At 41.5% G+C, this 25,595-nt stretch overlaps 2 protein-coding genes across 28 annotated transcripts in view; both read right to left on the reverse strand.

Annotated features, from left to right (window-relative positions):
- The window catches only part of mctp2a (multiple C2 domains, transmembrane 2a), a 33,255-nt gene extending 19,282 nt beyond the window's left edge, over nucleotides 1-13,973 (reverse strand). The window contains exons 1-17 of one of the 2 annotated variants that reach the window (XM_085779213.1): nucleotides 11,547-12,515; nucleotides 10,589-10,648; nucleotides 10,398-10,506; nucleotides 8,108-8,250; nucleotides 7,937-8,013; nucleotides 7,706-7,820; nucleotides 7,580-7,603; nucleotides 5,317-5,319; nucleotides 5,035-5,217; nucleotides 4,183-4,313; nucleotides 3,902-4,088; nucleotides 3,555-3,648; nucleotides 3,375-3,477; nucleotides 3,179-3,281; nucleotides 2,966-3,067; nucleotides 2,768-2,842; nucleotides 2,358-2,477 (exon numbers count right to left, since the gene is read on the reverse strand). In XM_085779213.1, coding sequence (XP_085635339.1) covers nucleotides 2,358-2,477; nucleotides 2,768-2,842; nucleotides 2,966-3,067; nucleotides 3,179-3,281; nucleotides 3,375-3,477; nucleotides 3,555-3,648; nucleotides 3,902-4,088; nucleotides 4,183-4,313; nucleotides 5,035-5,217; nucleotides 5,317-5,319; nucleotides 7,580-7,603; nucleotides 7,706-7,820; nucleotides 7,937-8,013; nucleotides 8,108-8,250; nucleotides 10,398-10,506; nucleotides 10,589-10,648; nucleotides 11,547-12,506 — 2,589 coding nt within the window. In that variant the 5' untranslated portion in view covers nucleotides 12,507-12,515. Of the gene's footprint in view, nucleotides 1-2,357; nucleotides 2,478-2,767; nucleotides 2,843-2,965; nucleotides 3,068-3,178; nucleotides 3,282-3,374; nucleotides 3,478-3,554; nucleotides 3,649-3,901; nucleotides 4,089-4,182; nucleotides 4,314-5,034; nucleotides 5,218-5,316; nucleotides 5,320-7,579; nucleotides 7,604-7,681; nucleotides 7,821-7,936; nucleotides 8,014-8,107; nucleotides 8,251-10,397; nucleotides 10,507-10,588; nucleotides 10,649-11,546; nucleotides 12,519-12,936 lie in introns of those variants that run through there. The other variant, XM_085779212.1, reaches the window with a different exon arrangement.
- Nucleotides 13,974-15,411: 1,438 nt separating this feature from the next.
- Nucleotides 15,412-25,595, reverse strand: part of mef2aa (myocyte enhancer factor 2aa) — a 58,543-nt gene continuing 48,359 nt past the window's right edge. For 15 of the 26 annotated variants that reach the window (XM_085779233.1, XM_085779223.1, XM_085779235.1 and 12 more), the window contains 5 exons: nucleotides 22,785-22,969; nucleotides 21,244-21,267; nucleotides 19,566-19,695; nucleotides 19,290-19,413; nucleotides 15,412-19,097 (listed from right to left, as the gene is read on the reverse strand). In XM_085779233.1, coding sequence (XP_085635359.1) covers nucleotides 18,761-19,097; nucleotides 19,290-19,413; nucleotides 19,566-19,695; nucleotides 21,244-21,267; nucleotides 22,785-22,969 — 800 coding nt within the window. In that variant the 3' untranslated portion in view covers nucleotides 15,412-18,760. The remainder of the gene's footprint in view (nucleotides 19,098-19,289; nucleotides 19,414-19,565; nucleotides 19,696-21,243; nucleotides 21,268-22,784; nucleotides 22,970-25,595) is intronic. The other 11 variants (XM_085779237.1, XM_085779228.1, XM_085779239.1 and 8 more) reach the window with 1 other exon arrangement.

The following is a 25,595-nucleotide window of genomic DNA, read 5'->3' on the forward strand; positions in this document are numbered from 1 at the left end:
ACGTGAACCAGAGTTGTGATCCCTCATGCAAAATTTGAATACCTTACACACCACACACCAACAACCACTTCATAATACATACATGAATCTACATAAACAGGATAAAAATGTAGACTCCATGCTGTGTGGAGGTCAGAAAATTGGCCTGTGGGACTGAGTGATATAATGGCTAAGTATTCCTGGTAAAGCACTACGCGAGCATCCCGCAGTCCCAGTAGAAACCACAACAGCGGTAATGCATTACAGGATGTATATGGTGTAAAAGGGTAAGACTGGTCTGCTTGCTTGATAAATAATGTATTGTAATGTATATTAAAGCTAGACCCAGCACTGCAGCATTTCCTGCCGGCATACCCTGAGAAGCCCTGCGCTGCCTGCCACTATGGAAAAGAGCAGAGACTATTGGTATAATTATGCACATCTGAGAGGCAAGCAGAGGCCATCTGTCAATGTCTGAATCAGTTACCTTATTACCACTGCCTAAAGATATAAAGATAGGAGTGGGAGCTGCTTTCATTAAGGCACATGGTGGCATGCTGCTTTAGACAGCTCCGAACACTAACTTAATTGCAAATGATGACTTGGAGGAGGAGGAGGTGCTGTACAGGGGCTGGCCCTGGAGTGGGCAGGGGCACAAGTGTGGTTGGTGGCATGGCACCGGGCTTGTAATGACAGCCAGTCAAGACTGCGTTGTTGACTGTCAGACAGTAGTGTAAGTTCAGAGTTTATCCTGTTAATAGCAATTACATGCAATATTTACATGTGATTTGCATGTTTCACTGTGCTTCCAGCTTGTTGAGAATATAATAAACCATTGAAAAAAAAAAACAAAAAACTTTTCACTCGTTGAACTCTCAGTCTGCCGGTGAGTGGGTGATGAATGCACAGTGGCAGATTCACTTTGTTTGGGCGATCCTCACCACGCACCTTCGACACTTATTACACTATTTGAAGCACACCTCGTTGCAGACAAAGGCATACTCCGACTACTCTGTTACTGTCTGCCTTTTAAAAATATCAACCACTATGCTGGTGTTGGTGTTTGAAAAGAGAGCTGTTGTTTCGAAGAAAAGGACAAAAGCAGCTACAGTAAATGTCACGAGAATTACCATTTCACTGTCAGGGAGCGCGTGACACACAAGTGACAAATATAAGACACTATGCTACAGTAACAACGATGATCATGATGAAAACAGTGCGTGTGTGAGTCTTCCTCTTTCATTCTACGATCTCCATTTGTGCGCTGCACTCCTAAACAGCAGGTGGAGTAGAAGTGGAAATGAAAGATTAGAGTGTGCCACCACACACTCCCATCGCCTGCGGAGGATCTAATTATAGGTGGAAGAAGATGGCCCCATCCCGCTGACCTGTCCCCTGTCAGCCTGCCTATCCTCCTGCCCATATCCCTGCCTCCAAGTCTCTCGCTATCTACCTTCATAGACCCCGCTCTTACTGAACTGTCTTCCTCTTTTCTGCGCTCCAACTTTCTTTCCCAGATAGCAGCCTGCCTCCCACTCTATCCTTATACAATCGCCTGCATTGTTCTCCGTCTTCCTGTCTGTGTGTCCGCCTGCCTGTCTGCGTGCCGCGCTGTTCTAAAGGCTGTGATACATTGAGCCTGGCCATTGCCTGGGGGGATTTGCACCTCAGGATCAGTGAGAAGGGCTTATAGAATACACCAGGTATGAATTGCATGTCATCCTGAGACAGCGCAGACAGAAGAAAGGCAGTGAAAGGAGAGTTCTTCACACACCCTGTCTGTGACCGCTTCCTCACCCTGACACGGTGCTGGCAGGGCTTTCATAGCAAGTGTACTCTCTTAATCATGACATTACATGTGCTGTACTGAGGGGGATTCACAGGGTGATTTAAGATTATTTAAGCTTAGGACCTTAGATCACATACCCTCATTAAAAACAGCTAAACAGAGACATTTAAACAAGGTTCAAATCTCGGAGGCAGACTGTCACTCCTCCACCCAAGGAAGCTGAGACTGTGATCCTCCTTACACCGTCCCCCGGGTTAGAAGGCTTTGCTAAGAAGTCAGATGTACAAACGCCCAAACCCCATCCCTTCAAATACACTCTAATGTCATCAGAAGTGAAGGAAAGCCAAGTGGGGTTTGATTTAAAGGATAAGGCACATCCATCACATACACATGGGATAAAAACAGAAGGCAGCCATTGTTTTTCATGGGAAAAAGACAAGCAGCGAGAGAAAACGGCTAAACCAAAGATTCTCCTCAACATCTAATTCACATAAAATGAAAGAGTTAAAACTGTGCTCCAGTGAAATGGGACAAAACTTGTTCGCCCCAAGGCTTAAAGAGAGTTCATTAACGTGAGGCAATGACTTACCAGAAAGGCTATTAAACTCCGTTGCCTGCTCTCCCATTGAAAACAGCTTTTAATGTACTGTAACGTGTACAGAACTGCTGTGCTGATTTTTCGAACCCGATATATATTCCGGGCAAGAACCTAATGGGAAATAATTGGAACAAAACAGCGGTTAGTATCATTTGATACTGGACATAATGTTTATGACTTTGCAATGAGGTTGAATCAGCTTTACAATGCATTATTTGCTACTTGTGAAGTTGGACGTTTAAAGCCAATTAGACTAATTAGCTTGACTATGACCGATCCAAACTGTGACCATGTGTAGCTTTGTTGTGGCTACTTTATTAGTGGGATGTGAGGGGAACCTTCTGGCAGGCGCTTTTTGTTCCAACTGCTAAATTCTGCTGAAAAACATCAATAGAGATAACCTTTTTAGAGAACTTCAGGTTTTCCTCCATTAATTTTTCCTCTTTCGGTTGGAAGCTTCTGATGCCGGCCCTGACCTGGGACAATGACAGAAAAAATATATAATGCTGCAGTTTAACTATGTTTTTGGCTTCACACGATATGATCAAGAGTCTTATCACCACTATAACAAACTTGACCCCATTTAGTGTGATCCTTACTTTGTTAAAGATAACGTCCAGCACCAGTGTGATGCTTCCTTTGGATGCACTTCCCAACTTTTCCTTCTTTAAGAGCAGACATATCTCCTGCCCATTCTGAACCTTTGAGAGTGTAACAATACATTCATCTTAAAAATCTATAATATTGAAATTAATTTATATTTTGTATATATATCAGAGGTATAAATATATAATAAGATTAAAAAAACACACTGTCAGCAATGGAATAGCCACTTTCCCCAAAAAGCTTGGGGCTTTGTCTCCATTTTCTTCAAGGACGGTCACCTCTAGCACATCATGAATGTCCTTAATAGGCCTGTAATATAAGAGTTACACAAATGTTATTAGTATGAAAATATACAACACAAAATAGAACATGTCCTAATTTTCCTCCAGATGTCTTACTTACAATGTAAAGGCTTTGTACCACTCTGGATTAAGGGTCTTGTAGACTGTGTGAGTTTGAAGTTTGCTGTTACCAAGCTCAATAACACACAAGGGGTTACTTTTTCCTGCAAGTAAAAAAATATTTTTTTAATTGACACAAACATGAAAGGGGACAAAGAAGTGGATTGTTGTTGGAAATTACCATTGAGCTCTGTTGATGGAAGATCATTTGCCTTCAAAACCTTGACCTGAAGGAGGCCGACCTCTCCCATAAATTTGTGTGAGTGTTTTAAGCCCTGAAAAAGAAATACTCTGATTAATTTTTTTTCTCAAAACACCTTGAGTATGGTTAATAAATGTTCCCTATAATTGCATCCTTTTTGCCACACTTTTTAGCAGAATAACATTAAAGTTGTTGAAGATCTGTCCATCAGCACTTCATACAATCCATATGACATATTTGTAGTCCATCTCTAGACTTGGGAAATTTCTTTTTTAGATTAAAAAAACAAACTAAACGAAAAAAAAAAGAAAAAAAAACAGACTTACAAACTTCTTCACTATTGCATCTTTCTCATCAGGCTTCTCCAAGGGAGCTGTTCCAACATCAGAGATGGAGACTCCCCAGCAGGGCCTCAGGGTGATCAGAAACATTAAACTGCCCTTTCCTGGATCTAGCACATGGGTGTAGAGCTGCCTCTCATTAGGTGAAACTCTTGATAGGTCGATCTCAAACCTGAGACACAAAAGGAAAATCACTCCATTGAAACACATAAGATCGCCTCTTTCTGTGAAGGAGACAAAATTAACACTGCCCAAGAAATACTCACATTCCCCATGATTCCTCCCCCTTCCTCCCCCTCTTTGAGCACACCTCCACCTGCAAAGGTTCCTGGTTATCTTCGAACTGATTGAAGTCAAACTGTTCTCTCCACTGGGGATTGGCCTGAATGCAAAGGTTCTGAGGGCAGTAAAGACACAGATTCAGCACATACAGTAATGTGGAAACACACACACACACACACACACACACATACATACACACTTTGACGCAATGTCTGGTTTAATGCATTATCAGACTGAGCAGCTCCTGCATGACAGGTGGATTAAGTCTTCATTCAGTCCAACCAGAACAAGGCAGGAGAGGAGAAAGAGAGGCGTGTTGTGTTTATGTGTCTCTATTTGTGTGTGCTTGTATGTGTACACCTCAGTAGCCACTCTGGGATTGTAAACACTGACAGCTTCCAATTAGAATCAGCTTTGTTCAACAAACAAACAAGCAGGGAGGAAAGCAGAGAGGTTTACAAAGAAATGACACGACAACACAAGACAAGTGCACCATAGAATCATCAGGGGGGAGGCCAACAAGTACAGGTAGATGAACAGGGCATGCTGGGTATGCAAATGAAGGCAATGAAGCCCAGCACCTGAAGCACAGGGAGAAGTGAGTGGCAGCCTTGCCCAGTCTAATGAGCTGCCTCCGCCATGGCCCAGTGAGCCAAGGTGGAGGTGAGTCACTGACAGGCACCTGCTGAGAGAGAGAAGCAGGGAAGTAAGAGATAGGGGCTGGGAAGAAACACTTGAAGTATAAAGAGCAGACATTAAAGAGACAGAGGAGCATGAGAGAAAGCAGTGTAGGAGAAGTGCGAAAAGAGAGAGACTTTTTAGAAAACAAGTCCAACCTTGCTCTTGTACTTCTGAACACCAAGGCGGAAGCGGACATAAATGTCATCGTGGCCGTACTGCGGCATGTCCAGTCCCTCCACCAAGGTGATACGGAACACCCCACACCACATCTGGTTCTTCTGCTGGGTCCTCGGTGCTGCTGGTTCAGCTGACCGCTGGGATGGTGGGGCCTGGTTCTGCTGCGGAGCAAAGATACACACAGACAGTTAGGGTGTTTCTTTTTTTTTTTTCTTTAGCACCATGTGCGTGGAGACTCCAGTGCGTTCCCCTCTGTTTACCTGCTCCTGCCTCAGCCTGGCACCTCATCATGTTCACAGAGTGCATGAAAGTAGGACAAAGGTTTACACTATACAGCACATCTCTGTTGGAGCACATTAGCACATCTCTACTGACAGGCAAGCCACACCACGGAGGCTCCTGGAGAGAGAGGAAGAGAGGGACGTCAGCAAGCAGCCAGATGTCCCTGGCTGTGACAGTCCCACTCATCACTGGCTCCCAGACTGAGTGTGGGGAGGCAGGACACTTGGCATACTGCACCAGAGACAGCAGGCAGCAGTGAGTAATGATGCAAACCCCACAGCTCTCTCATCAGCAAATTATGCATACATGCAGTATGTATGGCCAGCATCAGAGTTTACTGCGTGTTGGCTAATTCATTGGATTCTAATTTAACCAATGAAATAACAAATCTTTTCCTCTATCGCGAAGCCATGAAACTAAAAAGATGTTGTGCATTAGAGAACTCTGGAAATCAAGGACAAGCACAGCAAATAATCCACTTCTCCTGCCGTGTGTCACAGAGGGAGTGAGAAAGAGAGGCCTTGATGTGTTTCCATGTAAGAGTTCCCGTGAGGCCATGCGGTGATAGGCCAGGGCTGTAAAAACAAACAGCAGAGAGGTTGTGTAGGGCTGACTGTAATTAAAGAGCAGGACCGTAATCTGCTCTAGCCTCTTTGATTGCCCAGCTCCTTCAGCTGCCCCAGCGACGCTGCTTCAAACAGCCCCACTACAACTCCCCTGCCACTCCGGCCCCTCCTCCTCACTACGGGGTCACAACCCACATTGCCACCCAATCCGAAGGGGATCAAAGCACATCTCAGGGACCTGAATTAACATGGAATACCACAGGCACAGCCCTATAAATATCAGCCCCTTCAAAAGAAGAGGAACAGAGGGAGTGGAGGAGCGATATAAAACAGGCCTCAGCCAAGTCATCCCAAGTGTTTATCTTGGACACATTTCTATCTCAGCGGCCAATAAAACAATTCCACTTAACTGTAAGTGGCCCCTAAAGAGAATCTATTCCTGGTCCTAAAAGGGCTGTGCGATTGCTTCCATATGGTGGGACAGCATGGGGACAAGCACGATGAGCTCAGACCCTGGACCATTTGGCTAGTACCTCAGCACTGTCCATCCACAGCTGTGATATTACATCCTAACATCTGGGTTATTGCCCGCTATGCCTGGGAATTATCAGCCTTGCCGATCTTAGGCATCCCACACTGGCAACATGCCTCGAACAGCAGAGCCCCCCACCCCCCCTCCTCCTCCTCCCACTTCTACCATACGCCCCCCTCCTGTTTGAAACACTATCACACAGCAGAGTTTTACTTCGGCACTTGCCATTCCCTGTCTCTGTGGTGGTAACACAGAGGGAGAAAACGATGTTCTAAAAGAGGGGGAGTAGAGCCGCAAGAGCTGGGTATTCAGCACTTCCAGGATAGGTGTTAAATGCAATAAGATATTGTATGTTTGTCAAAAATGAAATGGGAAAAAAATGGCATTGTTACATTGTTAAATTAGCACTGTGATTTAGGCAGCAGAACGTTGTGTGGAGTCCCATCACACATTTCTGTCTCCCTTTGAGTATCTTTAACCATCTGTAGTGGATAACCTACAATGTGTATGAAAATGGCTTCATTCCTTTGTCATCTAATTTCAAATTGAGATTGTCTACTGGACCATCAAGAGACTGAACAGTGGCAGATGCAGTGACTACATAGGTGTGAATATAAACCCACTCGCTGCAGTGTGAGTCCCAAACAGCCACCCTCCTATTTCACTCTGAATCTAATTACAGCTGCAATATATTGAAAGCCACTTGAGAAGAGATGGAACTTTGTTTACTACAAAACCAAATACTGCTGTATAATACTCATCTAAGGGCTTTTTTATGACAACATATTCAGTCAATACTATTATTTTGGGTTTGATCAGAATGTAATATTGTCCCACACTTTTTCGCAGCAAATGATACCACTGAAAATAATATGCATTGCAAAAAAGGTTCACCATAAAACCACAAAAGAAATAGGCTATTCTGAAACCAAGGTTACACACAAAAGCCTGAGTCCACAGCATACACCTCATTCTTTGTTGCACTATAGTACAGTGAGCTACTGCCCCCTAGTGCTTTTGATCAGGATAGCTGCAAGCTCTGGGCTGTAAAATACACAAGTTGAATGCAATGCTAATAGCTTTCTGGGTATGATTTAGATATTCAAGTTAATAAAATAAATTTAATGATATCACAATCCATACCTTATTTTTCTTTTGCGGCCATCTCTATAAAAAGAAAATAATTATGAGAATCAGTGCAAAGAATTAAGAAACTGTGGACAAATATAATGGCATTGAAAATACTTTGCATGTTAGAAATACTCTTACAGGGCTTCTCTTGATGGTGGCATCTCTGAACATTAAGCAGACTTCAACAATAATTACTCCCATGTCATCTTCTTTACTTTTTGGATCATCAAGACGCAACTCCATTTCATAGGTTCTGATAAAGAGCAGAGAGGCAATGAAGATTGAAGCAGATAAAAACTGATGGTCACTTCTGAATATTTCAATGATGATCTATTCCTTGGAATATAAGAAAATATCTATATTACTCACTTGTACAAATCAAGATCTTTCAGGGGAATGGTGCCGGAACCCATGAACTCGTCAGCGGTCCGATTTTTATCATAGACCTGCAATGACATTACAAAAATAACTTACATTGCAGTGATGGCTCCTGTATTAGGAAGATAATAAAAAAAAGGAGAAGAAGAAAAAAAAGCTTACTCGAACTTCCACATCGTGCTCTCGATTTTGCAGAGGATAAGAGAAGGACTCGTTCCAACGTGGGTTCAGGTTTTTATACACCACTTTGCTCTTATAGAACTGTTTTCCTTCCAGCTTGAATTTCACGTAAGGATCACTAGTACCTAAAATTCACATATAAATAAGGGGAAATCAGCAACAGTGTGTCAACATAAAGTAACAGTAAAATCAAGGTGTAAAAACACTGCTTTCATAGCAATCCACGGCGGAAAGGATTTCTTTGATGCAAAGTATGTTTACTTTGTGTGGAACATATTATCACTTTAGAAATGTACACTGTGGATAAAAACACACACATACACACACACCCTTCCCCCATGCTGGTTGTGTGAGAGACTGAAATATGTGAGGAGGAGGCGCACCCCACACATTGCAAAAACAGAGGGATGTAGCTGTTTAATTGTGAAAGAGTAGAAACACTCGCCAGCATGAGGCAACCAGAAACCAAAATCTAGAAGCAACCAGTGTTAATCTCTCAAGCCTGTTAAGAAAGTCTGTTTGTGAGTGGGGTGGGGGTATGGGACTTCTTTGTTTCTGCAATTGCATGCAGATTGGCCAAAAAATGAAAGCCAGTCCCATGCCTTCATTTGTATAGGGGAATAAAGGGGTGCTTGAGAGAGCCTGCAGGGAAGCTTGAATCACATGACAAAGGCCCTGTGGGGATGGGCTGTCAGGCCTGTCAGCTCCCCACTCCAAATGAACATCTCGCAAAGGCAGGCAGGACCCACAGCAGCTCCACCCTGCCAGCCTGTGACAGGGAAACCTCCAGGCAACTTGACAGGAGGAGAATGTGGCAGCTAGCAAGGAGAAAAGCTCTGGCATGACTGAGAACGGTGACGATGGAAATTAATGGGGAAAAAAGGGGAGAACAAAAACCAAGGAGTGGGGGCCGGTGGCGTGGGTCCTTTCAGAATATGTAATGACAATGTATGCCATTGGTGGGCCTTTGGCACCGTGTTGATTGTTGGGCAAACAGTGGAAAGACAGGGGGCGTGTGGGGATTGCATCATCATGGTGCCATCTTGTCAAGGAAAGTAAGGTCTCAACTAGCAGGGAATAGGCCACTGGGTTTGGAGGGTGCCCTGCCACCATGCAGGAGAAAAACAGTTAAGCATCATATAAAAAAAAAGGGAAAAAAAAGGGGGTATAATACCTGCCAAGCCAAGGGTTTATATTTTAAACTACCTCATCTTACCATGGCTTTGAAATACATTTCAAGTTTCTGCAATGTAAACTATATTTAGTTTAAATAATTCAGTAAAATAATATAAATTTCTTTTTTTTAAATCATTAAAAAATGAAATATACAGTCAATAATCATAGATAATGAGACCACACATTAATTTACTCATGTGTTGTAGTCCCATTTATGGCCACTTGATGTCATTGCTTTCCCAAAGTAAACTCCACAGAGCCTCAGGGAAGGGTCATGTTGCATGTGAATTTGTGATTCACGGTGTCAGTCTTTCTCTCACAGATCAATATGATTGTTACTGGTATCCAAAATCTCAACAGGCAACACTGATTGATTTTATACCTGGATGTGTGAATAAATAATCATAAACAGTATAGCCTCATTTTCAATAATAAAAACCTAAAGAAATGTGTGAGCCATTATGACATTAAGAGATAAGAGTATGTCAATGTCAATTAAATTCACAACAAAATTTATCACCAATAATCCATGGCATACTGTTTTAAAATAAGCCGTTTAAACAGACGATAGTACCAGTGGTTTCTTGTAATGAGTACCGATTGCTTTATCCCGGTCTGTCTTTTGTCATACTGGTCTGACAGCATACTTATAATTTTTTTTCTGTCTGCACACACCACTTGACAAGAGACATCATCCTAACAAGTAAACAGGAGCATTAACTGAACATGTCTCATCTTGCCTTTATACACAATAGCACATTTTCCATTCACTACTTTCCAAAGTCTGATTGATTCATAAACACAACAAGATTAACAAGATGTATACGTACATGCAGTGCTTCATCAAGGGTGAACCCTTGCTACAAGTGAACACACAAAGAACTGTGTGTTTTTAGGATGCACAAGAAGTTAAATACATTTTGGCATCTCTTGATATGTACCAATTCATCCAAAAAACACCCTACAGTTAAGAAAACAGTGTGATGTTAGCTTATAAAGAGATTGCATTTATCGTCTTAAGATCCCAGTGAGATCACTACTTCGTCTTTCAGGCTTTGAAAAGCCACTATACATCACCTGCGTGCTGTTGACCTACCAGAGCGCTTGTCCCTGATGACCAGGTTCTTTCCCTGCTTTAAGTTGATGTTCAGGAGGTATTTCTGGAGCGGGAGAGGTGCTTGAACCTCAGACCCTGCTGACATAACCTGTGGAGAGCCATTCACATTTATATGCTTTCTCAGATGCTTGCTTTACTTCAATGGGCATAGTAGTCCAGAAAGTACTCACAGAGATGTCTGAAGGATCCTGCACATTTTCTTCGAAGAAGTCATACATTTCACTGCTCATCTACATAGAAAAAGGTTGGAATGACATTTTATAAAAACATCTGACTGCAAACATTTACAAGAGTACAGTGAAGCTGAGACGGCCAGGTTACTTGCAGTTTTCTTCTTCTTTTTTCTTTTTTTTTTTTTACATTGACGTTCCCTCTGACTAAGGAGAATGTCATTTAGGGACATGTGTCTGCGGTGTGTAAATAATGTTAACATGAGAAAGAAGTGACAAATATGCAGTAATGTGAGATGTGAACATTTTTTATAAAGTTATGCATGCCACATTGTGTGCAACTTGTAACACTGGTTCTCAACTGGTTTCTATATCTAAGAGTCATCTAGAACAGACTTGGTTTCAGTTATAAACAAGAACTGTACTGTATGTCAAATCCAAGATAGCCACCATTTAACACTAAATTTATTTTTTGATATGTTGCACCAGTGAACTGATTGATTACTAACATAAAGTATATGCTTAGACATAAAAAATGAATATCTACTTTGTGCAAGTCACCATTTTATAAAGTGAGGACACCTCTTAGCATAACATCTTAAGTGTGTGAAGGAACTGACCAAGCCACTTGAAAGTAAAATGAAAGCATTTAAGTGAATGTGAGAAATGTTGAAATACATTTTGTTACTCAAAGTACTAACTGGCAGTGTTGCTTAATGGTACATTTTTAAAAGAATATGTGTTTTTATTTATAATGCCCGACTGCATACTTTTATCAAATTAGTTTCAAGTCTCTACATTGTGCACTGTCTGTGACTAGATCAGTTTAGATCAGTGTTATTTCTCACTATACTAGAAAATCACTAAAAGACAATGCATATTTAAAATGACAAATCTACAGTGCATGTAAACTTTAAACAGAAATCCTCTGTAGTTAAATAAGCGTAATGAAACTGACCTCTAGGTCTTCCAGGCCCTCTTCATTCTGAGCTTCAAGTAGAGCCTCTTCTGTGTAGAACTGTCTCATCATAAAGGGCGAAAAGGGCTCACGGTCCGGTTCCTCCGGGTCTGTCGACCAGGGCATGTTGACTTGCTCCTCGCTGGGGGTGCCACAGGCAGAATCCATTGAGGTACCATCACCACTCTCCAATGGAGTACCCAGGGAATCCAATGTCAAGGAAATGCTATCGGGAACAAGAGCATTTTTTCTGCGGGCTGGAGGTGATCCTTTATCAGATGACGACTTTCTCTGTTCAAATGATGGGATCCTCCTTTCTATGTTTGGCTTCACTTGGTCTCCCAATGAGCTTGCTCTGGCCACTGCTCCTGCAAGAACGTCTGAGACCAATCTATCCTCTCCAGTGAGACTCTCTCTTTTTATCAGGTCTGGTATTGGTGAAGAAACTTGCGTGTTTGTAGAAACAGATCTTGGTGCAGGAACAGGGCCAAGGGTAAATGTTGGTACATTTCCCTGGCCTTTCTTATCCACTTGTGCATACAAGGCTCCTGGGGTTGGGTTCATCTGGTCCTCTGAGCCTTGATCTACCACATCATCAGTTTCCTCACGGACCGTCGTCGACTCGTTAGGAACACTAAACCTAGTGAAAGCAGCTGAGTGATCTTTATGAAGCCTGGCTGATTCAGGAATTGTTTCATATAGTCTGTCTGCGAAATGTAGTCCATCGCCACCACTGGCATTAGAATCAGTATCACTCAGACGGGGAGAGAGACCAAAAGATTCGGTATCTGTAGGAAAGGCTTCACCTGGCACCAAATGAAGGTCTGGTACAGAAATACTGCGTCGACTGGCCAGATTCCTCCCCTGCTTGGCAAGTGCCTTCTTACCAGGCTTCTTTAGGTGTGGAAACTTTGTCTTCATACGCAAATTCTCCAAGAAAGTCTTTTTCTTACCTTCCATCTTGAGTGATACCTTTCAGGTTGAAAAAAAAAGTATAATCAATGTCCTTTGTTTTACAAATCAGGGTGCAACAAGGTGTCCTAAGAACTGTTCAGACTCAGTCAAGGGTTAATACAACAACAGCCAAATTTAGAATGTAGTGGTGACTACTGTACTATTGACATATCTACAAAAATGTTGGCAACAAACACAATTAGCTCTGAGAAAAAAAGTATTAAACCTCTGCCAAACCTGCCAAAGTGATCACAACATTATTAGCCATGGAAGTAATCCGCACTGTCATAGTAAATGCTTAGCATTCATGTTAAGTCTTGATGTCCGGTCTTATTTGAACATTTCTGAATAAATTATTTCACCATAGTGACCGTGCATGACCTCACACCTTGGATCATCTCAATCCAACTTAGTCAAAGAAAACATTGTGCCTTACCTGTTCAGTTGGCCTCTGCTGAAAAGCTTGACAGAGAAACAAGCTGATTCGCTTTCCACCAAGAGCAGCAGTAAATTATCCAACAAGCAGCTCAGCCATCCTAGCTATGATGAGAAAGAGGAAGAAGTCTAAAGCTTTTCAAAAGACAAGTGAGTTACCTTTCCTGCTTGGGAGCAGCTTTGAAGAGAAGTGATTGGTGGACAAGCTGCGTTAAACTAGCCATACCAGTCTCACCGGGTCAGTTTCAACGACTATGATAATGCCAGTACATGATGTGTTGAGCCCTGCCCAGGTCTACCATGACGGATGGAGTGACAACAGTACAGTATGACAAGTTATGTGAGGTAAGAGTAACCAGATGACAAATGTCCAGGAAACTAAGACACTGTAACAACAGATTAAATAGACACTGAGTCAATGAAACTATGATGAAAACGTTGCTCACAATCCAGCTTTGTCAGTCTGTTTTTTGTTGATTTGAATATTTGACTGTTTATTTGCATTTGTTAGGCTATTTGCTTGTTTTAAGACTTGCATACACGTACACTTCCTCTAATATGGGTTCTCTTATAGGTCCAAGTATTTGAAAATGTACTTAATGCCATAATCTAGCCTAATTCTACAATACAACTGTCCTTCATATCTGTCCAAAACAGTCCCAAAATACTGCTGATGGATTCGGCAACATGACTGTGGCATATGAAATGCGAAATGATGAAATGATCTGTTCATCTTATCTCATCCCTCATCTTCAGCACGGATCTGGCACTCAGTGGCATCCTTGTCATACCAAACTCCATTTCTTTCACACAGCCACATATTTGTTTACAGTGGAACAAGGTTTAGCCTAAGCTCGTCAAAAGTGAGCATTTGTGTTTGTAAAGTATAAACTATAGCTGTGTGTCCACACATAGAAGCCACCCACTGGTGTTCACTCTCCCTCTCCTTGTCTGCGCCTAACGGCGGAGACTACAGTATATGACAACAGATGTGTTTGAGTTTGGACTGAGTCTTGTTCAATATTTGCTAATGTCTTAAGGAGATCAGGCCCACATGAAAGAACCCCAACTTGGCTCCTAGTTGAAAGGCAGGGCTAGGGATCTGAACAGGGCAAGCCCCTATGGCAGGTGGCCTGTCGCCCTCCTTCTCACACAACTCAAACATCCCAAAACCCCGCATGGTTACTCTAAACATGCATACTGGACCTGTTCCAGGTTGCAGCACAGCTGGTCTGATGGACATGGAATCCAAGAACATGCACTTGGGGACACACATAAAGAGAGATGCACATACATGTCTACAGAGTGAATACATGATGGACTATTGAACTAGTCAGCTGACCTTTAACCGCTGTTCATCTCGCAGTGTTTTATGATTTGCTATTCAGTTAATGGTAGAATAAAAATGTAGGCTATACACATATGTGTGTTGCAACACAACAGTAAAGACAACATAAATTAATTCAACTTTGACAAACAACTTTAAATAGTAAACCTAATATTTTTACCGGGAGGAAACGCATTTTTTTAAAGTTAGCTTAATGATGGGGAATTTTCTCTAGCTAGCTGCTTCATATTTGGACGTAGGCTATTTTCCAACTGCTTTAAGGAACTCATACAATTGAATTCGGTAAATGTACTTAGTAGACACTCCCCTATTGAAATGCAGTTAAATTAAAGGACTAAGTTTTATTCCCAAACGGAAATACTCACCTAGGCCTACAAGTAGGCCTAACGCTCACTTCTGAAGTGATGAAACTTAGGCTACTTTGTCCATGTTCCTGATTCCCTGTGGATGTATGTGGATGTATACGTATATTGCCTTTAAATATAGGTAATATCTGACAGGCCCAGTCAGCTATTTTGTAGCTACCTGTTGTTTTCCCCACACAGCAGTTAGCTTCAGTAGTTGACCGACTCACCTGAGCTTAGCCACCAAGGTGTCAGCTCATTGTGTTACAGTGCCTCCTGCTGGTGACACCCCGGAACTACACTGATGCCTCCTGCATGGTTTGCATTTTGTTCTGTAGAAATAATCTTATCACATAACCTTTCAGTTCAACTGAAGGCTAAGGCTAAGCACCAGTAATGGTAACATATATAAAATAATTTAATATTCCTGATATTCTGACTGGAGTTGTGTAATTAGGCTAGTGCTTTTACTTTTGCTTCTTAGATTTAATAGACCAGTGTGCTCTTATCAAACAAGCTCTGAGTGTTTATCTGACCTCTGATCTCAGCCCTTGAATCATGACATGTAGCCTATGTTTATTTTTTCATATTATTTCATGAATAGGAATTTCTTTGTATGTCTGACAATCTTCTTATATAAGTCAAAGGAGTTGAAGATTTTAACAGGATTATCCTGTTTATCTCAGCAGGTTATGGCAGCGTCCTCAGGCTGGGTACCAACTGATCTACGCAGTCAACAAAATGCATTTTTTGAAGTGAAATTCAAAGATGAGTAGACATTGAGTTCAGATTGAGCATACACTGAGGTGTTTAATAAAGTTGACAGTTTCTACTGTTTGGGACTTCACATGAGAACAAATTCTATGTAAGAGTTGTTTACTTCATTTTATACAGAATAAGAGAGATAACCTAAATTACACATTAAAAGCCAATATTTGTACTTTTGTGAAGTATACAAATTTTGTACAACAATATCTAGCATAGTATCTTATTTGTTTAATAAAAAGTTCACTTGAATATTTATTGAATGATGAAAATAAAATAACACATTCAAGGGAAATAAAATGTAGATTAACTTAAAATCTCTTTCGATTTTGAAACAAATAATTTCATTATTGGCAACAAAGTCCAGCTTGTGCCGCCAAACGGTCTGAGCATCCAAACCGAAAACAGCTTCTTTAGTTAAGTGAACTATCAACTACAAACACTTACCAAACACGTAGTTCTGTTTATAAAAGCCATGAAGCAAAGCAGTGTACTCTTGCACAGCAAAGTGAAGAAAGTCTTCTACAAAGGTTCATTGATTACCCTTTCCTTTCACATTCATCAGTTGTGCACAACTTGGACATTGACCCAAAGAGCAAAGTCTATCACAGTGCATTCCCCATGCATTTTCTTGTGTGAGTCTTTTCTGAGAAGAGGCAGGTCTGGTCAAGTTTGAGTGATATCTGCATTTTTGTTTTGTTTTTTTCTTTAACTGAGAGAAAATAAAAGTGGTGTAATTCTTCTTTGGGATAAGGCATTTCCTAACTGTGCATATATAGACAAACTACAAAATTCCCTGATATGTTATCAAGTGCTAAAGTATGTGCTCAACTACGAGGTGATGCTGCCAAGACAGGCAGACAATTTTTGTTGTAGTCATATATTATTGCTATTTCCACCTGCTGTGTCATACTAGATAACATTATGAACTACTATACATCATGTAATGTCTACTAATGTATATGAATATGAAAAGACTGCCCTGGGGGGGATCCAAATCAATCAGTTTAATAAAATGTATCATATGCATCTTGACGATCGGGCACTTCAGGATAAGAGGCAAACAGTCTCTTCCTTTATTGATTATATGTGACCTGTAATGACATCATATTCAGTGTATGTCATGTGAATTGAGGTTAAAACTGCATAGATCATATGGGCTTATACTGAGAACTAGTGTGGAGTTGACGATGGGGGTGGGGGTGGGGAGTGGGGTGGGTGCTTGGACAGAAACCTCAGAAACACACACAAGATATGTCATGGCAAATGCAGAGCGATAACTTCACTTGTACAGCAAACTTCTCATACAAATGTGTGCAATCCAGCAGTGAGATTGAAGTCAATGACATTGCATTGTTGTTGTTGTTGTTGTTGTTGTTGTTAATGATTTAGCTGCTGAATTATTTGCTTCTGTGATGGAGAAGAAAACAAGTCACAGCCCCTTTTCCCTCTCCGCAACGCGCGATGACTGAGGCATCAGCCTCGTGTTGCAACACCTTTCACATACATGACTTTAGCGCCTTCAAATTTTCACTTTTCTGGCTCCTAAGGTTCCTAGGCCTACAGTACTCCTACAAGTTATAGGGCATTGATATAAGATACAATTTCTGTAGCCAATTAAGGAAACACATGAGTATTTTTGTACATAATTATGACTGACATTTCAAGTAGACTGCGATATTTACAACCACATGTGGGCACAGGCAAGTTTTGTGTGAAGGTCAGCAGCCACTTTTCCACGTGTGTGTCCTCTGCTTAAATTCCATTAAACCAGTGACAGGATAGTGGAAATGGCCAGAGAAATGGCATGTCTTTCAGTTGAGCTACATGCAATAACAATAGATAATTCTTCAATGTGGGGCTGGGACCTTGGGATTGAATGTTGGCAGTGTATTCCGCAGCTGCTGGTACACAACTAACACGAGCTAACACAATAGGAGGGAAGAAACCCTATTTCCCCTAGCCTTGTGATCATCCTTCACAAATATGAAAATAGTGGAACTTCAACCTCACAGCATTATTATTACAATGTCTTAAGGACAAACAGTCACCACTAATAGAGAAAGAAAAAAAAAAACAAATCGACCATCTGGAACTGAAACACACAGGAGATTATGTTGATAATTCAATTTAGAAGAGATGACAGTAAAATGAACACAATAGCAAATATGGACCAGTGAATGATCTACGTTTTTTTTAAGGGTCTACTCTTGTAAACTTGGCTGTAATCCACAAAAATATACTTTTCTTGAAAACAGCGATCGTGCAGTACTTTCAGTACGCACTCACACCCTGGTGATATATATTAAAGTCACTATTTACACAACAAAAGAAAATGTTTGGCTCAAATTTTCAATTATACAAACAGAACAGCAAATGTTCATGGCTTTAGATATCAATTCATGATCTGGTTTACACGACTTTACACTGTTTGTAATAAAGCACAATAAAAAATAAACCTATGGCGAGAGAAATGGTGCATTTGAGTGAACTGTTAGGAAAACCATAGCAACTGTACAAAACAACACAAAAGAACAGCTTTGGCTTATATTACTGATGAACTGTTAGCAAATGTGAACGTGTTGATTTTCTCACCAGTTCAACTGGATAGGTTCGCATTATCATAATTGCACATTTATATATCCTACTCTTTTAAATTAGAAAATGTCATTATTGCGATAAATTCTGTTGCCATTTTGTTTTTTTTACCTCCCCAACAGCATTGTTTCGTTGATTCACTAAAGTAGTCTCAACTGTTGTTCTTTGTATGACCAAAATTCCTGTATAGCACTCATTAAACCTCATGCTGTCTGTATCTCCTGATCAACTGAATTAATAAATTACAAGAGGCCACTTGAGACAAAGGTCTTGTATGGTTACAGCATGATTTGAAAAGATAGTTCTTGCAGTGAATGTCATATGTAAGGGTCCTCAGCCTGAAAGCAACACAACTTTCTCTGATTGTTTGCAACATGCGAGCACAACAGCAAAACAGCAACTACATGTAAGTGTCTGACTAGACCAGTGACTACAATAATCTACTGCCTATTGTTTAACATTTTTCTTTCTTCTTCTTCAGCAAAAGTCATCTGAATTGCACCAAGTACCTGATACCACCTGCTTGTGCATATAATTCAGTCCAGCTAACCGACTTTTTTTTTTTTTTAATCTCACTGTATCAGTTTGAGAATTGACTTTAGATATGTCCTGACATGTCTTTTTACATTACATCTCAGCCTTACAAATTGAAATGGAGTTGAATAACTGTATCATAATGATAGCTCTAAGGACCCTTCTCTTTCTTTTATCGCCATGTCTAACCCCTCCCTCTCTGACTGGCTGGTGACTGGAGGCTTGATCGGGGCTCTTTATGTCACCCATGTGTCCATGCGCAAGCGCTTGACCGAGGGGCTCTCCCTGTCCTCAGAGCCAGCAGGGGGTCTTCCCAGCCCTAGCGGGGAGTGGAAGTCTGGCCGGTGGTCTTCACGATCGCTGCCATCATATGAGCTACAAGAGGAGCTGAGGCTGTCGGCAGGTGAGCGTCCCAGAACTTCCTGTCGGCTGGACCCTTGCTGCGGCTGTTGAGGGGGGAAGCCGGACGGGGTTACGCGCTCCCGTGGCGGCGAAATGGGCTCAGACTTGATGTTTATGCTCTGGCTGGTGTTGATGGATAGGTTGGAGCCCTGAGGTAGGTGACCTCCACCACTGCAGGAAAGACAAGCAGGGTATTTTATGTTCAGAACAAAAAATGAGACAACAAATGTGAGGTGCAACAATGTGAAAAAGCCAGAAATATGTAGATGTGTGATTCAGCATAATATCACAGAGCGCAGTGGGTGTTGCTTTTATGTGAGGGCGTCTGGAGAGTGTGCTTTTGTTTGGAAGTGTGTTACTCACACCAAAGAATTAAGAGCTGCCTGGCCCAGTTGATGCTGTTGCCATGCCGACATGGAGCCCAGTGAGAGCCCAGGAGAGCTGAAGCCCTGTAGGGAAGAGATCTCTGCACTGCTCAGGGAGTACTCTGTAAAAACAAAAGCAGCCACACACAGTGAGAACTCACTCACATTTCAGCTAGAGCGCTGACAAAAGAGCAGGAACCAACAGCGTGTAGTGCAAACAGTCGCAGCTAAGGCGGTTGGTTTCAGTCTGAGGGGAGAGCAAGGCCAGACTCACCAGCAGGGTTGTAGGAGGTGGGCATGCCTGAGTAGACCAGGCCCTGTGGGGGTAAGCTGGGGGTGGTGACAGACACTACCGGAGTGGCCAGTGGCTGACTGGACTGGGAGCTGCTTATCCTCTGGGTGTTCTGCAAAACACATAAAGGAACAATGAAAGTGAGCGTCACACTCACAATGCTAAACAACATATGAATTCTCTGTGATTTAGAGCCTACACATTTTTACGTTGTGGTAATCATGGATGTGAGTGTAATAATAAAACCTGCCACAAGGTGGTGGTAAAGCTTTACAGCAGTCAATATTCTGATCCTTCGACTGTAATTCAGTATTTAGCCTACTGTATGTTTTGAACAAGATAAAAAAAAGAGAGACAATGAAAATAATGACATATCAAACTATCAATAAGTGTTTTTTATGTTTCTTACAGGGTATTTATGACATTTATTCAAATTCTGCTCACAAAAAGTATGTATAGGCTACATTTGCTGACTGAATGTGTACCAAAAACTGAAGATATACCTCAGAGTTTACCACACATCAAAAGTGGTCAGCCTGGGCTTTGAAATGACTCGGTGGATTTCAGCAGTTACAATTAATAATTCATTAATTCCATCACTTTAAGCTGGACAAGTGTCAGATGCAGTCAGTGCAAAACTCACAAGACCTGACATGCAACTATGGGCACAACAAATTATTAATCAGATTTATTAGAATCTGCTTAATGAGTTGTACTTTGTTAGTCGTGAAAAAATGCTTTTATAGCAAAAGTGCAGAAGTGAGACAATTCAAAGAGATCCAAGAGATCTTTTTTTTTTTTACTGCAAATCAAGGACTCTTAATTGAGGGATAACACAAATAACACATTTCAATTCCTAGGGTGACGTACAGTAGAGCTCCAGAGCTTCAGTGGTTATTAGTGCACTGACTGGCATGCAGTCCACAACAACACACCTACAGAGCTCAGTGTGGTCATGCAGCAAACTATGCAGTGAGCTACCAATGCACACACTCCAACTACACTCATCAAATGCTGAGAACAATACCATAACAGATCCTCAGAATATAATGTAACAAGCATGTGTGCAGCTGCCACCAGTTACGTCTGAAGCAGAATTGCATCATAATCTAGTTGATGGCTTCCTTGCATTGTTCCAACACTCTCCAGCCAGATGACTTCACCAAACCCAAGTATCTCACAGAATGATATCATTTAAGATGATGTCATCTTCTCTTCCTTGGAAAATATATAAATGACTTTACTGATTTAACGCAACACTCTTCAAACCCTCAAACTTTTCACATTGCGACTACAGTGTTATAATTCAAAAAAATTAAAGACTGATTTGTGCTTAGCTGTTTGTCTCTCTATTCTTCTCTCTCTCATGCACACGCTCATGCACACTAAGACACACACACACACACACTACTGGTGGTATATGACTAACACTGACGTGTTGGGAATAGAGGAGCCAATTTAACAGGCTCAGGCAATTTTCACAGGCCAAACCCAAAACATGCAGTGACAAAACGTTTTGTCTTTTTTTTTTCATTATTATTATTTCTGGCAGTTCTTAGAGCCAATCTCCGCTTTGAGCACTGCCTTTAGTCTAGCATGTGTGATTACCGGAAGCATGTTCACATTTCAGCCATTTGCCCAGGCATTTGTCAAAACTCACCAAATCCATTTCCTCCTCCTCCGACTGCCCTCAACAGAAGAAAAGAAGAGAGGCAGAGTTACAGGAAAGAAGCAGAGCAACTGTAAATCGCTCTGGAAAATAGTGCCAGCTATCCAGATTTTACTGTAGAGGGGACAATAGGGGACACAAAAGTGTGGATGACTTCTGCAGTCATTGTAAAATCACACTCATTTTGTGTCTACAGTCTGTTCAAATACTCTTGAACCATTTTGTCCAGAGCATAGGGGTCCGATTAACACTGAAGTATGTGGCCACAATCTTCCAACAGTGTGGGGATGTGACATTTTGTGTATCTTGCAAATGATGAAGCAGTTAATTCCTGGACAAAAGCCAGTGAGGTTAAGAGCTTAGAGTACACTAAGGCTGAAAAATTGTTCTGGACATTTGACTAATGCTCACCTGATTGTGAACATGACACTGCAATCACCTCATAATAACCAGCAATTGCAGATAAAGTCTGTCCTCTGGTACCGATGATGACTGCAGAGCACTGTGCATTTCAAATCCTCTCTGTGCTGTGGGAAGGACCAGAAGCCCATCTTCCATCTTTCCCGTGCTGTGGGACATACTGCGACCAGACCAGGGCTGTCTTAATACCCACACTCAATCAATAGAGGCAGGAAGACACGACAAGGGCGACAAGATATTATCTGGCTCACACCCTGGGCCCCATGATTAAGTCTTCATCTACACTCTGTCACACTGAGATGTGATTAATTTAATACCATTATGTCCTAATGACAGGCTGTCTGCAGACCTGCCACAGCCAGCACCAAACTGCTTCCATGGCTCAGACAGAACAGAACCGACCTCCCACCCCTGCCTAACTGGTTTCAGACCTCTTACAACGCAACCTGTCCTGCTCCACTGACTTCACATGCCGACACGGTGACACACGGTTGTTCAAACACTGATCCAGGCTAGTCGAGGCTCGGCAAAAAGGAGGAGCACCCACAGTAACCTGAGGTTTATTTACCAAACACAATCATTTTCCTGGCGTGGCTCCTGTTGCTGACAACACCGGCAACATGCACATGTATTTCTGGCCGGTGGCTGAAAATCCCCCACTTACAGCATTTTCTGATTGTTGATTTATGACCGCCAGAATCTGGTTTAGCCTCAGGTGTTTACTGTGGTCAGAGCGCTCTGCTTATTCATTATTAGAATTAGAGAAAAGCCCATCCAAAATGGGAATAACAGCGCTAGAGTTATGACACCTGGGCTGCAGATTGCTGAAGAATGCAGCACAAGTGGGAACGGCTGCTCACACGAGGCCTGCACACTGTGAGACAGTTTCACTTGGCAGGCAAACATAGTCCTCGGTGAGGTGACAACCTCAGTAGCACAGCATGCTACACTGAAGTGACAACATCAAAAATGTATGTTGGTAAAATCCTGCAAAGAATTCAGCTCTAAATGTCTAGATAAAGACACTAAACACGGCTCCAGTTTGCCCTGCAGCAGAGCAACTTAAAGGACCTTTGGTTGGTGATGTGTGCAGTGGCGTGCTCTGTACTCACCAGTGGGGGCATCATCCCTTTGCTCGATGGAGGGATAACAACCCTTAGGTCTGGCTTACGGCTTCCCATTCCCATGTTCCCTCCAGGGGGTGGTGGAGACTTGGTGGGCATGACTTTACCCAGGCCATTGCCGCTGGGTGTGCTGAGGAGGCCCGGAGAGCCCCTAGGGTTAACAAAACCGTTCCCTGCAGAGGCACAAAGCGACAGAAACACATCATCAAACCATTGACTGTGACTGACAACACTCCCAGTCATCAAGCAAACCTCTCACTCCGTGTTGTTTCCAGCATGCTGCAGCACGCAGCGTTAAGTGTTTCCAACCCTCTGGGAAGTTTTAATAGACTTGGATAATTATCCTGCACATTTACAAAAATAAAATGTCCATTTCAAAATTGATGAGCCTTTTATTTTTATTGTAAATGATTACATCAAAGTCAATTCTTTGTATCTTGGGATGAGGAGCAGTTCACTGACAAATGTACTGTGACTGCTTAAAAGAAATAGCTGAAGCCATTACAGTTGAATAAAAACAATAAAAAATAGATGTGGTGTTTTTTTCTAATTGAGCACACAAACAACAGCAAAGTGCTTAGACTCTCCCTTCAACTTTCACACCTTGATGTGCATGGCTATTAGTCATTTCCTCTTTTATTTTTTTTCAGAAAGTGAGTAAAATTGCCCACCAACTTATTTTAAGAGCCTCCACACACCCAAACCCCCGAGAAAAACATCTAATGAAAAGGATGAGTGTCATGTTGGTGTGGACAGTTTATTAAAATTCAGTTGGCCTATGCACTGTTTTTTTTTTCCTTTTAATACTGGTTTCAGAAAAAAAAAGATTTATTCTTCCTGGTTTTGTCAACCAAGCAAATTTACATTAGGTGAGTCCAAGTAAAAACTATACGAACTCAAAATAAAAAACAGAAAAATGTGTAGAAAACAAGGGGAAGAGCAAATGAATGGTATCTAACACTGCATCAACAGATCAGTAACACTTCAACAAGTTGCTGACTTCTCCATTGTGTTCAGTGTATCCCAGTGAAACACAAAGTGTGCACAACGAGTAGGCTCTTGCGTAGGAACATAATGGAACAATAGCCCCTCTGACTGCAGATAAGAACAGCAACAATTCACGGTCAAATAAACAGTAATGACACCTACAATAGTATCTCACAGCTGAATCAACAGTATATACAAGCAGCTATCGCCATCAGCTCTGGCTTTGATCATTACAAGACTTGGCTGCAGCAAGAAAACAGTGTTTACAGATTTAGCAGAGTAAATGTCCAAGGCCCTAAAAATAGCAAACCTGATTATAAGCAGTGAAGATGTCATTCTGTGGGAATGAGATGTTAGTGTAAATCGAAGTTGATGTAAAGGAATGGGTTGCAGCGTGGCAATTTGGCAAATGAAGGGCTTTCTGAGTAAGCTGTGATATTTTACTTTAAGATGCTGCCTGAAACATGAAGCTGTTGTTGAGAAAAAACAGGACAAAAGAAACACAGCACAGATACTTTTTTTTTGATTTCCCAACAAGTACGCAGCCAACATTGACGATGGCTGCATTCCACTATGTGTTGTCGTAAGCCACGCCATTGTCTAGCCTGCACTGCATAAAGGCCACAAAACTGGTCAGCCTCAATATAACACTGTACATTATGTTATGAAATAATAATGCCCTGTGTGAAAGGGCCCATAGTTAACTATCAGAGTTTTCACTTCTGTTCCGTGCCATTACGCAACAAAACATTTCACAATAAAACATATACAAAACTAAAAGAAAGACATCATTTGTAAGACTATATGTAAATGTTTAAAAACAGAAATTAAATCAATTGTGGACTGAAAGCAAAGGCATGCTATAACCATGATGTTTGTCCTTAAAAGGCCATTGTTCCCTCATGTCCCTGGGTTTTTCCAAGTTAACAAACTAACTTAGTGTGAATGTATGTGAGTATCCAACATGTGTCTCCCACATTGATGTCCAACTGGCCATTTCCTGTTATTCATATAGGCCTGCACATGTTTCTGGAACCTGCATTGTTAATAGTCCTTTATTGTATTTTCTGTTTCTTTACTAACATTAAAATACTACAGTCATATTAGGGCTGTCAATTTGCCGTGTTAATGCATGCAATTCATCTGGAAACAACAACATGTTTTTTTTAAAAAAAAGCACAATTAATCACATCAGACTAGCTGTAAACTGTCCCAGCAAGTGTTTCCTGTGGCCTGTCAGATGTACGGCAGCTTCTCTCCATTCACGAGAAACAAGGAAACCTTGTGATGTGTTTCCTTTATGGAGGATGAGGTGTGCAGTCGGCTACATAGGCATTTGTTTAATACACTAATCAAAATATAGTGCTAATTAACTGCTAAATAAACAACTATGATGTGAAAGTACAGGTAATGTTAGTCTATATGATATTTAGCATTTTAATCGCGATTAATAACAGAGTAGCGTTAGGATTAATTTGTAATTACGTTTTTTAATCATTTGACAGCCCATAGTCATATAAATTGTAGTGGATTCTATACCAACATACGCTGGGCTGATAGCAGCATGACACACTGGACACCGTGCCAGTTCATCACAAGGCAAAGACAAAATGACAAGACAGTCGGCGTTGTCTTTATTGGCTAATTTAGACTTGGATTAACCCACCTGACTCGCATATCTTTGGAATGTGTCTCTGATTACAACTTCACATGTCTGTGGATCACTAAATCCCCACACTTCTTTCAAATAATTGCCAAGATGGAAACACATGTCCGAGCAAATACTTAGACCACAAAGTTAATTCTGAGCCA

The sequence above is a fragment of the Trachurus japonicus genome, chromosome 6 (assembly GCF_045865225.1).
Source record: "Trachurus japonicus isolate A0001 chromosome 6, Traja_1.0".
NCBI classification, from domain to species: Eukaryota; Metazoa; Chordata; class Actinopteri; order Carangiformes; family Carangidae; genus Trachurus; species Trachurus japonicus.